Consider the following 14,846-nt stretch of genomic DNA (forward strand, 5'->3'; position numbering starts at 1 on the left):
TGCTGCAAGAAAATGGGGGAGAAAAGCAGGGGGAGGAAGGGAATTCATAATCCCTTTACAATTACAGACCTGTAAAATTCTGACCGTGTAGGATAATCACTTTAGGTGAGAATTTCTTAAGGGAAAATCTTGTCATTAAGACAGCCCCTATCCTTCGCCTGTGCAGTCATGGCAAAGATGCTCTTCTTATGTACCTGGAAAGTAGCTGTAATTGGTAAGAATTGTCACCTCACTCTTACATAAGACCATGAATTCATCCACATTGAAGAAACTTGACTGCTCTTTTTCCTCTTAATAGAAACTTTTTTTTTTTTTTAAACTGCTATTAATGCTTGAAGAATTCACTCTTTCAAGGGACAAGACAATGACAAAGAAAGATCCCCAAATTCATTAGAGACAAAGCAACACCAACTCCTGACATTTGAACTCTCTTTCATAACCTGCATTGGCAGGCAGAAGGCAAAGGAAAGACAGGTTTTAATTAGGCTCCATTTAGAGCTGCAGCCTCTAGAAAAGAAAGGTTGGGAGAAGCTGGGCTGTGCTTACAGGGTGGGGAATTCCCGGAGGCTCCATCCCAGCTCTGTAGCAGTACTTCCCTGCAGGGCACAGCAAGCATTCCTCAGCACTGCTTAGTCCCTTCTGCTCACCGTAGGTCCCATTGGGGCAAGGTTTAGCAGGCAAGTCCTTGAAATAAAACAGAAAAATGGGTCTTTAAGATGCTAACATGACTGCTGCATACCATAATGCAAACACACAGCAGCTGAAACTGAAAAATATTTCTTTCCAGTTACTGGGAACAAACACTGAAAAGCAACACAAGGCAGCAGGTATGAATGCTGGAGAGAGGCTGTAACAAAATGGGGATCCAAACAGCAGTGTTGTTTTTATACAGCAGCTCAGAAAACGTTACCCTGGTATTATTAAGTTTTACGTTGGGCAAATACCAGCACCAAAAGAGAACAGAAATCAGTAAAATAAAAAATTAGGAAAGGTTCCCACAGCAAGATTCCAGTGCAGCCTGTAACTGTACAACCAACACAATGAGAGAAGAGAAAATCCAAAGGACTAAAGCAGAAGCACTTACAGCACCTCCCTGGGGACAGTAGTATCCTCTTGGGCAGGCATTTTTACTGGTATCTGGAGCGACTGCCTGTCCTTCTGGGCACAGGAGACCTGCTGGGCAAATCATGGCACACAGCATCACCTCCCGGCTGGTGTGCTCACTAGCACAGTAGTGTCCAACAACACACGGCAAGCAGGAGGCTGAACCTTGGTCCTACAATAGGAAAAACACATGGTTCCCATTTGTAGAGGGCAAAAGAATCCCTGCACGTTTGACATGCTGAGGCACATACAGAGGAAATAAATGCAACCAACACTGCAATGGAGCCCACCAGTAAATAAAACAGTCTGCAAAAATAAAGCCACTGAGCAAAGACATCACCCTTGGGAACTGACGACAGGACCCTGTTCATACAAACCATTCCCTGTTATGCTCAGCAACATTATTGGAAACAGGAAGGTTTCCCCTTAAAAATTCCACCTAACCTAACAACAAACAGTATGTAATTCAGTGTATTCACCCTGCAGGCAAGAGAGCCTGTGCTTCACAAACAAGAAGCAGGTCCTGTCACTTCCTGTGGATTATCCATGCAGAAGGACCCCCACAACAGTCAATCCAACATCTTTTGCCAGCAGGAGTAGAAAAAAACAAACACATTCCCTCATCTTTCTTTGTCACGCTGAACTACAAAGTGCAAAAGAGAGATAATCAAGATAATCAAGGTCCATTTGTCACACATACATCCCCATTCATCATTTATCTCCCCTCTTATCTTAATGAATCATCCAGTGATAACTACAAAATTTGTGCACAGTGATAGAAAACCAGCTTGAATAAAACTACTGGGCTCATTTGACAGCAGTGACATGCCATTTTCCCCTCAATAGTGAAATCTGGCACATATTGCTAGAATTATTCACTACAGTTTTGGGGCAGATAAATACAAAATAAGTCTCAGAACCCTGTTGTGAGAGTCGATGTGCCATCCACTGCTCCTTTCTATGCCTCTCTCTCATTGTTTGACTTTCCACAGCCAAACAATTATTTAACTGCATTGCAATCCAATACATCGTTTGAGGCAGGAACTAAATACAGGTGCCTGCTCTGCTCTTCCCCTGCAGTACTTACACTAACAATGCAAGACCAAATATTGAATTTTGAATAACCAAAATTCAAAGCAAGCATCTACCCAACTACCCACTGCTGGGTGCACGACATGAACTTACTGCTACTGCAAGCCTCAGGCACGTGATGCACTTTTGGCATCATGTCTGGAGCAGCTCCAAGCCTGACCATGCAGGAACATTCCCAGTGCTTTCTCTAGGCTAGCACTTTCTCTCATTACTTACAGGCTCAGCACAGGTGGGCAATACTGTTTAAAACACCACACACAATCATCCCAAATAAGCAGACTCATAATGCAAGGAGATGGGCTCGTTCCAGTGCCTCCCTTGAGGGGTATATCTTGCAGCTCCTCTTTCTGCCAAAATTGAGTCCTTATGCTGAACAGATGCCAAGATAAAACTACTGCTACTTACTGAAAAGCCAGCACCACATGTTCGAGGAGTAACAGTGCCAAGCTCAGGGCAGCAGTACCCTCCAGGACAAGGGACACAATCTGCAGCCACTTTTGCACCATGTTCCATGCAATAGGTTCCTCTGCAGGAGAAAACGGAACAGAGGGAGTCATCAACTGCAGCAAAGTAACTAAGAAAAGGACAGTGCATCTCTGCTCTGCATTTCTTAGCCTCTTGTACAGAGGATATCTGCCACTTCTGGAAGCAAGAAACAGGCCAGTTCAGAAAAAACCTGCCCAGACTGCCCAGGAACATACAAGGTGAAATGACTTTGCAAACATTTTTGGAGCAGAATGTGATCTCTTTTTATAAGAAGTGTTCTGAAATGTTACATACAAGTCCTTTGGTGTGCACAGAGACCCACATGCTATGACAGCATGTTTAGTGTACTTACACTGGGCAAGGAACTGGCTTGGAGGTTCCCCTGGTGCAGAAAGCCCCTGCAGGGCAGGCTGCACAGTCTTCCACTCTGCCATTTCCCAGCCTGGTACTGTAAGTTCCAGCAGGGCAGGGGTACTGTGTGCTTCTCCTTGTACCTTTCCAAAGAGAACCATCCCAATTCTAATTAAAGCCTTGAAGAGAGAAGGCAGTAATGCCCTTTGTTCTTCATTGCCATTAAGTATTTACATGAGCTACATGTTAAGTATGTATTTATATATGTTTAAATCACTGCCCCCAACTCTGAACACAAACCAACCAACCAAAAAAAGTCACCACTTAGTAAATACTGCCGAAACTTGGCAGGAAGTTTCAAATTATAATTGTGTTTGTACTGGACACTTGACTGTGCATTTTAATTCTTTGCAAATTAAAGGAAAGAAAATAATGCTATCAACATGCTCATTTCAAGCAGTGAAGGTTAAAAGTATTCATCATTTGGAATAGACAGTTTGCTATCCAACTCCACACTGAAATGCTCTGGTGCAAAAAAATATGCTGATAAACTCAGCACATGACTCAGAGCCCACAGAATTCCTAAAGACAGAAATAAACTAAATTTCTTTCATTTCTGGATAAAACTGCCTACCTTGAGGGCAGTAATGCCCTGAGCTGCACATGCCAGAAGGGACATGAACTCCTCCTACACAAAACCAGCCTGCAGGGCACAGCAAGCACTCATCTTCTGATGTCAGCCTTGTCCTATTGCTCCCGGTGCCTGGGGCACACTTGTGCTGCGTTGAGTGCTTTGTGCCTGGTGGGCAGTAGTGACCAGCTGGGCATGGAGCAGGAAGCTTCTGTCTTCCCCCTGTTCCTGTAAAAACAAACCCAAATTTTTAACAGAAGCAATGAAGTTCTTGCACCTTTCATCCATTTAAAATGAGACAATAATTATCTCATCTGTTGATGACAGGTTCTGTCACATAACTGGTTACTAAAGTAATTATTTCTGAACTTGAGAATCCTGCGAAGTGCCTGTGTCCAAGAATGGCCACCAACTTTGTGTCCAAGTTTAAGAAGCCACCAACAGGCAAAAAAATGTAGAGACTGTAAAAACTGGCTGCTTCCAGATCATGAAGTTAAACAGTCACTATGGATAGCATAAGGGAAAAACCTCACAGTAAAATTAAAATCAACCCTTCCAGTGAGCAGAACAGTCTCTGCAGTAACACTAAACCCTACAGACACCATTTTCCCCATTTACCAGCATTGTGATACCTCAGCGATCTGCTCTGGTACTTACTGGGGAGCTTCACGGTACGAGGTACAGAGTAGAGTTCACTTTGTCATAAAGCCACCTACCTCTAACACAGAAAAATCCAGCAGGGCATGTTTCACACTGGGACTTATCAAAGAGGTTGAAGTCATTGCCAACTGTTCCTGGAGGACAGGCGTTGCTGGGAAAAAGAGGGCTGGATGACCCCTCTGGGCACACGAACCTAATAAAACACAGCAGGCTACTTGGGGCAAATGCTTTGATGCAACAGGGAGACAAATTCTGTGCCCTCCCAACGTATCAGGAAGAAAGCTGCAACTGGAAAAAAAAGCTGAAGCACTTGGTACTGCAGCTCTCAGAAATGTTACTGACAACTGATAACACAGACTGAGAAGAAAATACTGTGAATGGATTGGTTTTGCTAAACATTTTGCACCAACAGAACGAGGGTTATTCAGTCAGGTTGTGTTGTTCATAACCATGGATCTGTGGGTGGTCTTCACTCGTGCCTGTTTCACTATTTCTCACCACTTTTTCTGTGGCAATAGAAGGCAGCAAAATCCATTGTGTTTAAGACAATTCCTCTACCCATACAGCCTACATCACGCTGAGTTGCCAGAAAATGTCATCAACTCTCAACACTGCAGGAAATGCCACTGCACGTCCCTGTGCACAACACCCCAACAGTGGAGGCAAACTGTATGTGTAGACTTAAAGAGAAGCACAGAAAACAAGCAAAGCTCACCCTGGTAGGCACTCCGAGTCAGGCTGCGCTAATCCAGCCTGAGTGCAAGCTCTCCCTGCCGGGCAGGCTCTGCAGTCAGTGGCTTCGTCCTGTCCTTGGAGAGGATTGTATGTGCCTGGCTGGCACGGCATTGGGTCATTTGCTCCAGCAGGACAGAAATATCCAGCAGGGCACTTCAAACACAACCCAGTTCCTAAAGAGAAAGAAGACATTTAGGGTCCCAAAGGGAGCATGACCTGCTGATAAAACAGAGGGTCCTCCAAACTTGATCCCGTTGCTTTTACCTACAGTAAGAAAGTATGATGGAGGTTCAGTCATAATAGCAAGGAAGTTACTGCAAAGCCAGAAGGTGGTGGTGTTGGATTAGCTGATTATTACTGCAATTGAGTGGCTCCTGGAAGCAGCAGAACCACATGGATTGTGTTCTGAGCTGATAATATGAGAAGATGCATTAAAAAATACACATATCAGCCTGAAAACACACTGACGCAGGTAGATTTAACAACCAGAATGCCTGGACCTCAGTTGTAGAAGAGCCTGGTGTTCCCACGGAAGCTGGGCCGTTTCCATATTTGCATTCTGAATACCAAGAGCTGAACAGGTTTTGCAGACTGGAGATGTACTGAACACAAACACAGGGATACCTGCTGGAATGACAACCATTTGAGCTGTGATCACCTCGAAAATCTCATGTGTTAACAGGTGCTCTAACTGTACATTAAAGGAAACACTGGCAAGATCAATAGGTAATAAAACAATTATTTGTGTTGCCACATTCAGAAAGTGCATTTAATTATAAGATGTCCCCAAATGCTTAACTCAGTGATAAGGAAACACAAATTTAGCACAGGAGTAGCTGCAGTCCTCCTGAGTCAGGACTTTCAACAGCACAAAGCGAATAGAGCAATTTGGGCTGTGCAGGGAAAACACTGGCTCGGTGTTATCATGGCTCCCTGGAATAGGTCCAGGCTGAGCCCCAGCTGCCTCCCAAGTGCTTATCACAGCAAGGCTCAAGCCTACACCAGTGTGTGTGGTATATACAAGGCGCTGCAAGGCTGGAGAAGAACCTTACAGCATGCCCAAGATGATCAGGACGCATTAAAATCTCCCTCTCTGCAGACTCAAGGCTCCCATGCAGACAGGTTAGGATGCCAGGATGCCTCAGGTGGCAAAGCCAGATCAAGGGGCACCTCTCCCCTGGCATTCTGCCCACCTCCTCATTCCTACCCCTCAGAAACATGAACTACATGACACACAAGGTTCAAAAACCTCAGTAGCATAAGACTGGGATTTCTCCAGGCTGCCTCATTCCCCAGCTCTAAGAGCTGGAATCCACACACCTGAAGGGGGCTGTAATCCCACACAGCTGTAGGGTTCCCCTATAGGGAACTTTTAAAAATTGCCTCAGCTGACAACAGCTTCGTGATGTGGATCTGCACGCGTAGCAAACCCAGCAGGACTGCCGTTTTACATAACCAGAAGCCATGCCACTTGACTCTGCTTGTGTAAAATTTAAGTTTTCTGCCCAACTTTCTGTAGGTAGTGCTTCCCGTACTGTGGAGCTCAGAATAGACATGAAGAGCATGGTTACCTGGACCATAGAAAACCAAGCAGGGCACGGATTTACAGCATATTATCTATTTTGTAGGACCAGGCTAGCCCACATACCTGCCAGACCATGAATGTGATGCAGATAAACTTGGTTTCACTGAGGGTTAAGTACATCACACTCACTGTGTGACACAGATGGAAGAGACAGGCTCAGACCATCATCTACCCCATGGCAGTACGACTTGAAATATTCTCTGCCTTGTCAGAGTTTATTCTTGTGTCCCCTGCCTATTTTTCAGCGAGCATTGTCCTAGCTCTGCCACGTTTTCCTTCGGAGAGTTGACAACATCATTATATAAGGTAGTACAGGCATAGGATAACAGCTTACATTATTAAACTGAAAGTGTTTTTGAACTCTCATTTCCTCTGCAGCTTCTTCAGTGTTTGTTCAGGTGCCACTGGCCCTGTCTGCCGAATTTTGCTGTCTTGATGAGATGTGAGGTTTCTTCCTTGCTGCACCATGTAAATGCAATTCTGGTTTTAATTTCAGAAGTGGGCGGAAAGCAGCAATTTCCTAGTCTTAGCTGGTGAGCAAAAAATCATTCAACAGTCAAGATGCTTTAGCAGCTGAGTCATTCGCTAAAAAAGAAATGATCAAATAGAAAAATACATGGCTCGATTTGAAGGAGATAATTATTTTCTTAGTGCATGTACCTCTCTGAGGCAAAGAGCACAGCAGATGTGAAGGGAGACTGAGCAACTGAACTTTGGGTTTCTGCTCCTAACAGTGATCTGTGACCCTGGAGAAAACACTCTGGACTTGGGCCAAAGCTTAGTGAATGGAGTTCATCCCCTGAATCTCTTTCTGACTCTATTTTCCAATTTGTACAGCATCATTAAGAAGAGAGTGGCATATTTTATATCATTGTGAGAGACAGTGAGGTACCTGAAATGTTGACAGCCAGGCAGGTTTAGCCCGAGCAACGTGTGATTGTCACAGCAGAAAGTCAGGTCTCCCTTTCTACATTTTACCAAAGACTTAGTAGCAAGGAACACTTCAGCTAAGCTCTCTATTACTTCACATAAATGCCTTCACCAAACAAAGTACATTTCAGCCACCTCTGAACTTCAAAGAGTAAAAATCAGACAATTAAAAATTAATCAGTTTCCCACGCATTATGCTGTCCTTTTAAATTAATTAACCCACTGCTGAGCTGCGAAGTCTAGCCATTTTTAACACATTTCTCAATCATCAGCATGACACTTAGTCCTACTGGATACAAAATGAATTTCTGCTCATTTAGAAAACCAAACCAAAGCAAAAATGCTTAGAAAAAAATGCCACAGAAAACAGGGCTGGAAGACTGTGCAAGCCTTGTGTTTATAACCTTGCAAGCGTAACCTGTGCCTTCATCTAACCAGCACTTTAGAAGTTCTTAAGGGCAGGGCTTCTACAGCTTCTGAAGCCATAAATGACAGTGCTTATTTACTGTTGTAATAAAAAAAAGCTTAGATTAATCTGTAACCTAATTTCACCTCACTGCAAAAACGGGTTTGCAACTATTATGATTGATTCATAAACATACAGAAAGAAAATCCCTTTCTCAAAGGGAAAGCATACAGTCAAGTTATGTTATTATGTTATTCCATGACTGACCTGTTGGATTATCTTGGGCAGATCATTTCAATTATACTTTATTTCTTTCTATTGAAAGCACAATAATCACCTTTTGCCTTTGGTGAAACCTCTTAGAAATCTCTGCGTGGGGTAGACACGTAAATAGTAAGGTCCACATCCATCAGGATACAGGCAATTCCAATGAAAGAAGTGGCTAGTAAGCACCTCTGGATGTAGACCTACACTTAGTATTTGTACTGCTAATAATAGGACTCTTCAAGGTCATGTTTTAATATGGGATGGATTTCTATTTGAGACAAGTCCATCTGGTTGCTGGTTCTGCCAGCTGTGTCTTTTACAGAATGGAAAGCTGTGTGGTATCCTTCAGGCTCAGCAGCAAAAGGAAAACACAGTTGCACAAAGAATCTGCTCCTAAAAATTCCTGCTAACATAAAAGTCAATTGATGGCCTTACCCTAAACTTTCCAGTGGTGCCCCAAGAGGTGTTCCAGGCCTGGTACTCCAGCCCTATCAGCTTGAAATATTTTACTGAGATAGTGAAAAGCTTTCACCTATGCTTCATAAACTGAGGGTCAGCAATGGTTCCCTGGATTGAACGCTCACTTCTACTGCTGCATATATATTCATGGAAGTGTCCTTTCTTTCAGTGGTAGCTGCGCATGCAGTCCATTCCACTAAAAATAGGGTTTATTTCACTGAAGGTGTCATTCGCTAGGACAGTTGTCGTGACAGAGACTGCTGGCTGAATCACTGATCTCCTGTCCTACCAGATGTCACTAGTGAGTAAAATAAACTCATTTTATAATGGAATAGACGGCAGGAATGACCTTAGCACACCAAGAGCATTCCTGCAGAAATACTCACAGTGCTCTGCATGCATCGCCACCTGACACCAGGGAGACCCAGCCAGCTGAGTGACAGCTGTGGACCCTCTCCTTTCATTCACACAATTGGGAAAAGGAACTCTAACTGTGCCCTGCTTTCTGGAGGGGCTGATTTTGACACAGTAGATGAAATCAAGCTAACCATCTAACACCAATTTGACATACAACACTGTACACCCACTGACTTGTGCACACTGTTGGGTGCAACCACCCAGCAGACAAGGTGCATAGGAAGCCCATTCTCCCCTTTACTGCACTATTTTAAAAGGCATCTTATGTCAAGCATTGCATTTTTGTAAGCCCCCTGCACCAGCACGAATTATTCTACAGTGGCCTAGAGCATCACGGCCCAATTACTACCTGAGTGCACACCCAGCAGGAGGAATGTTGGTAATTACCAAGACACATTGTTCTACCTTTCCCTTCCTCACTCCAAGTGTCTGCCTTTACCTCACCTTAAATCTTCAGTGGTATGAGAAATTTCCCTCCAGGACCTCGCGAAATAGGCAGTCTCTGCAACTCCTTTTATCTCTAAGTAGCTTAAATAAAGCTGGAAAGGAGGATGCTGTAAACCTTGCTGTCATTGTCCTGTATGTGAAAGGTTAATTTTACAGCCTGGATAGTTCTAGACTAACTGCCTTTAGTATTGATGAATGTGGTAGCCCCGGGGACTCGCTCACCTTGTTCAAAAAGTAGATGAGGGCAGTGCCTGCACAGTGCCAGTTGAGCTCCAAAGGCAACACGATTGACAATAAACTGCTTAAAAATACAGGAGGCACTTTATTTGCAGCCCCCTCTCAACAGGTTCCCAATCTGTAAACTGGTATTTAACTGATGCAAGCACCTTGCATTGATAAACCAGTTGTTTCTTGAACAGATTCTTTGGCTGAGAGCATTTTAGGGAAGTGGGCAGCCATTCCTCTAAAGCTCTAACAGCGCAGGCAGTCTGAGGCCCTCTAGCCCCAGGAAGTTGCACTTCAAACATAACCACCTGAATTGGCACTAATATTAGGAAGGCTTCTCAGCCTACCGTACCACGAACTTCAGACAAGGATACTGACTGCTTGTATCAGGGGGGTCTTGTCTCTTGTCCTTAGGGTAAAAGGGGCAGTTGCACACAAGCAGACTCTGTGGCCCAAGTCCTGTTAACATTTACACTGTTCTGATGCAGTGATCGAGCAGTTCAGCAAAAACAGCAACCCCCAAGACTTAACAGATGGAGTTTTAGTCAATGTCTCTGCTAATTCTCATCATTCATCCCTTCCAGAAAATTTATAACCTGAGTATATTTTATTTTGTAAAATGCTCATAATTACTGAATGCTTCACTACAAATCTGGTGATTTGTAGGAGATTCCATGGGTGTTCCCAGCTCTAGTAATGCCTTAGACAGAGCCTAGTAAATAAGTACTCTAACTGGCAACCACCTCCATAAGCATGTACTTCCTAGTGTGATTTAGAGTAAGAATTACTATTCCCAGTGCACAAAATTAAGATTTTTTACGATACAGACCAGGCAAGCATGAGGAACTGCTGCTGGCTGTGTGAAGTCCCTCTCTGGGCTTGAAACTCCCTGCTGGGCATGGAGGAGTGACTGTAAGGCCGTCCACACAGAAGTGACCTGTAGAGAAGAATACAAGACATAGTTGAGAAACAACTTTCTAGACACCTCACTTAAAATCCTTCTGCCAGTTGTACATTACTGATGAAATGCTCGTGTCCAGCTAGAATGAAGTACTTTTTCCAAGTAAGATTTTGTAAGACTTAATATGAAATGCTTTGGTAAAGTCCAGATGGATTATCTGAAGAGTGTTAAAAGAATATATGGATTTAACTGTGGCATAAAAATGCCACTGCTGTGTTGAAATATACTGCTATGTATCAGCATAGCGATGATATTTCATTCACATGCACGCAGTACTAAGTACACAGATTATATGTAATTAAAGTCAGTCAAACTGTGGAAAAGAACACTGAGGATCCTCAAGCCTCTCCTGCTCGTGATGGTATTGAAACTCCTTACCATCTAACATCTTTTCAATTGGGCTGGATGACTTATTCAGCTTTATGAGAACTGATGGAGAACATGCATCCTACCCATTAGAACACAAGAGGGACTAATTTTAACAGTGAAACATTCAATTTCAGCCTGGAATGCTCTATATATTTAACCCATTGATCATCTACTGAGAGACTTTCACTTGCTCTCTCCAGGTTTTGTGATTGATAGACTGGAGTTGAAATCTGACTGCAGCTTAGGGTGATCTCGTGCTCTAAACAATCATACAGTAGCAAATCTGTCACTGTAAAATCCATGCACTACCATACATCTGTTCACTTGTTTAAACTTTTAGTAAGCAGAGTTTATAAATGCTTCCTAAGTCCAAAGAAGCCAGTGTTTCCTGGGCTATTATTATTTTTAATGGAGCCAAAATTAGCTCATTGGATCTCTCCAGAGCACTGTGAACAATTCAGTGCAATATGATATGTGATACACAACCACAAAGCCACCATCACTTCCCACAGATGATTTATGTATGAGAGACGGCTTACTATTCACACCTAATTCCAGTCACAGGAAATACGGGAACTCATCTGTTTTTTCATCTGTGTATTATAGCTGGATCTAAACTCCTGAGGCTTTGGTCTAGCACGATCTCTGTAGCTACTCCATTTCTCCTTCTACTAGGAGGTAACGTACCCAAAGCACAGGAACCCTTCATTATTTAATAAAAAGGATTCTAATTACAGATGTAAGAATTAAGTTGCTGGGTTCAGTGACTCCGCAGGAGGCACCTGGAGCTGCTCATTAAATACTTCATCTTCACATGCAGTACGGGGCTCGTAGGAGAGAGGAGAGCTTGGTAGGACTGCAGATTGTGAACTGCATCCCTGTAGTGACATTAAATATTCCTTTGCAAAATCACAGCTACACCACGCTCTCCCTGTCAGGCCATTTTGCTTGGGTTCTGTAGGGCCAGGAAATGTGAATTGAAGTCTGCTGATACGTGGAGGGAATTATCAGCAACACTGCTGCTACCTGCAGCACCACACTCGTACTGTTACCGAGTGCTGTACAAATGAGCCGAACAGAACTTCTGTGGAAGGCCTCAGAGGAACACCAAAGAACCCACCTTTCACAGGAAAACTGCCCAACAGAAAGCTAACCTTGGGCTACCAAATTCTCAGAAGGCTTGTAAGCATTCTCTAGGATGTAGGAAGGACGTGCCAGGATTTTAACATAGAAAACTCTTCTTCCCCCCTGCTGTACCAAGCAGCCATTCACTACAGGAATGGCTGAACCTGTACTCTCAGTGAAGACTGGCAGGCCACCAGCCTGGGCAAGTGCAAGGTTTGTTTTTTTGTATCAGGTGTCTTCCCAAACAGCAAACACCCACAGCATGCAACCTAAGGAAGCTTCCCAACTTACTCCATCATTTCCCCTGAAGGATGTTCCTGGCTAATTGACCATGCGAAACGACATCTTACGCCTTTCATAATTTTGGAAGAGAATTGTTTTGCAACAAAAGCGTGGTCCCTCCTACCCTGTTTTCCTTGTTGCTTGATTCTGCATCAGTGGTGGATTTGTGACACACCCAACAGTGACGCACTGCAATTTCCTAAACATGGGATTATTTGGATTTTATTGAGTGTCAAGCAGAACCAGAAATTACATACAAGAACCGCGTTGTACCCATATCTGATCCCTAACACCTAAACAGTTTTCACCTGGGAAATAGAGCACCCACCGCAAAGTTGCCATGGCCAACGAACTGAGGTCCTGAAGTGGTGAAAGCTCTAACTGTGTGCGTAGCAAGTTTACAGCTGACAAGCTAAAATCACAGAGAGCGAGCTGCTTTCTGTTTGGGAAGGGAAAGCAAAAGTTTCCCTCATTGCTCAGCAACACTTTATGTCCCAAGGCTACCTCAGCTGGACCTCTTGGCTGGACCTCAGACATATTGTTTAATTCTAGGTAGTTCTGTGTAGAGCTAGGAGTTGGACTCAGTGATCCTTGTGGACTCCTTCCAACGTGGGATGTCCTATGATTCTCCCATAAACCCAGCAAGTGTGATGACTACCAAACCAGCTGCGATTCTCAGTGTTCTCTCATCTTCGTTCTTTGTTTTTCATGAGCACTTTGGAACAGCACCCTGCTTTATCTGAGGAATTACTTCTTAACCTCACGAATTCTGCTGTAACCAGAAGGAACCAAGCTCTGTTCCAATACTGCAGGCTAAATTTCACCAGAGCCAAGTGTCATTACAGTCTCCTTCAAGTTCTACATCTTAATGACTAAATAAGATGCACAGGAGATGTACTTACCTGCTGGGCAGGGCTGGCTTATCCCAGTGTCTTCAGCTGAGAAAGATCCAAGAGTGCAGGTAACACAATGAGTGCGGCTTGGATCTGGCTCCTGCCCGACCAAACAACGCTACGGGGAAAAAAGACAAAATCATCCCAATGGGCCCAAAAGGCCACTTCTGCCCAAACCTATGTCCCAGGGACACCTGGGGCAGGACATCAGCCAGTACTGCATCTGTCTTGTGCTTCCTCCTTCTCTGTCCTCTCTTCCTTCCCAGCACTGTTTCAGGGATATTCTTCGGGGCTAATTTCTAGAAGCAAAAATGATGCTTTGAACTCCAAGCTCCTCTGGGGCCTCAGCGAGGGTTTTAGTGGTAGGCAGATGATGTGAGCGCTAACACTCTCAGATTTTAGATGAGAAATATTTATTCCTCTTAATACAGGTCATTTGTAGGAAGTCCTACATCTACTACACCACCGAACTGTTTCAGATTCTTCTTTGCTGGACAAAGTTCAGCAATATCCTCCTATTAAACCAGAGGGCTGTCCTCTCCTGACAATACAATCACATTCAGGCCCTGCCTGTCAGAAAGAATGAAAATTTGCCATTGAAAAGTAACATGCCCATTCTCTACCTATTTCGTCCATCTGGGCAGATGTAATTATCTGGGCATTCCAGGCACTCCAACTCTCCCTCTGGAGAATACTGACCAGGACTGCAGCTCCTCTGCACACCACTGCGTGGATCACAGGAAGAGCCATCTGGACACGCACGGCACCCAGCTCCATTCTCTAGGCTGAGATAGCCATCGGGACAAACCTGCAGTAAGATCACAGTGTCAGATCCACAACAACATATTCTTTGCATGAATAACGTACAAGAGGAAAGTTTCAAACATCCTTAGCTCAAGTGCTAAAAAGAGAGCATTTCAAAATCTGGCCTATGAACTCCTGAGAATTCCCAACACATACTTTTTACTGTCAAAAGAATGTAGTGCAAAGAATTAATAGAGAAAGTGCTGCTCACTGTTTACCTGGATAGACAACCAGATTGCTCTGAGCCAAATCAAAGACAAATACCAAGAAGAAAGTTCCTGAAAATTTTCAAACTAGTCTGCAAAATATATAATGAAGTTTAAAATCAAATGATTCAAAACACATGCCAGTAGAGGTAGAAAATACTACTTCCATCTGTTTGTTCTTCTTTCCCAGCTTACCTGGCAGGCTGTGATGTCCACTTGAGCTGTAAGTTCATTCGTTGTTCCCAGCGGGCATTTCCTTGGAGCTGCTCGACCCCCTGGACAACTGGAACAAAAAGAATTACAGTTTTAAAACTAAATGCATCCACTTCTTTGGAATTCCATCCCCTAAAAGCCAGTACGGGTGTTCGGTAGCTACAGAACCACGCCCATCACCAACTGCTCAAAAAGCTT

General features: G+C 43.8%; 1 protein-coding gene across 1 annotated transcript; it reads right to left on the reverse strand.

The window, feature by feature from the left end:
* Positions 1-1,724: 1,724 nt before the first annotated feature.
* LOC309886795 (uncharacterized protein) lies at positions 1,725-14,236 on the reverse strand (the record flags this gene model as incomplete). Its single annotated transcript, XM_082778023.1, has 8 exons — positions 14,125-14,236; positions 13,435-13,543; positions 10,625-10,732; positions 5,040-5,232; positions 4,381-4,517; positions 3,668-3,892; positions 2,660-2,722; positions 1,725-1,747 (listed from the first exon to the last, which is right to left on the reverse strand). Exons 1-8 carry the CDS (start codon positions 14,200-14,202, stop codon positions 1,725-1,727), a joined length of 936 nt encoding a protein of 311 aa, XP_082634149.1. The 5' UTR covers positions 14,203-14,236.
* Positions 14,237-14,846: the final 610 nt, after the last annotated feature.

The sequence above is a fragment of the Aythya marila genome (assembly GCF_965140915.1).
Source record: "Aythya marila genome assembly, chromosome: 23".
NCBI lineage: Eukaryota > Metazoa > Chordata > Aves > Anseriformes > Anatidae > Aythya > Aythya marila.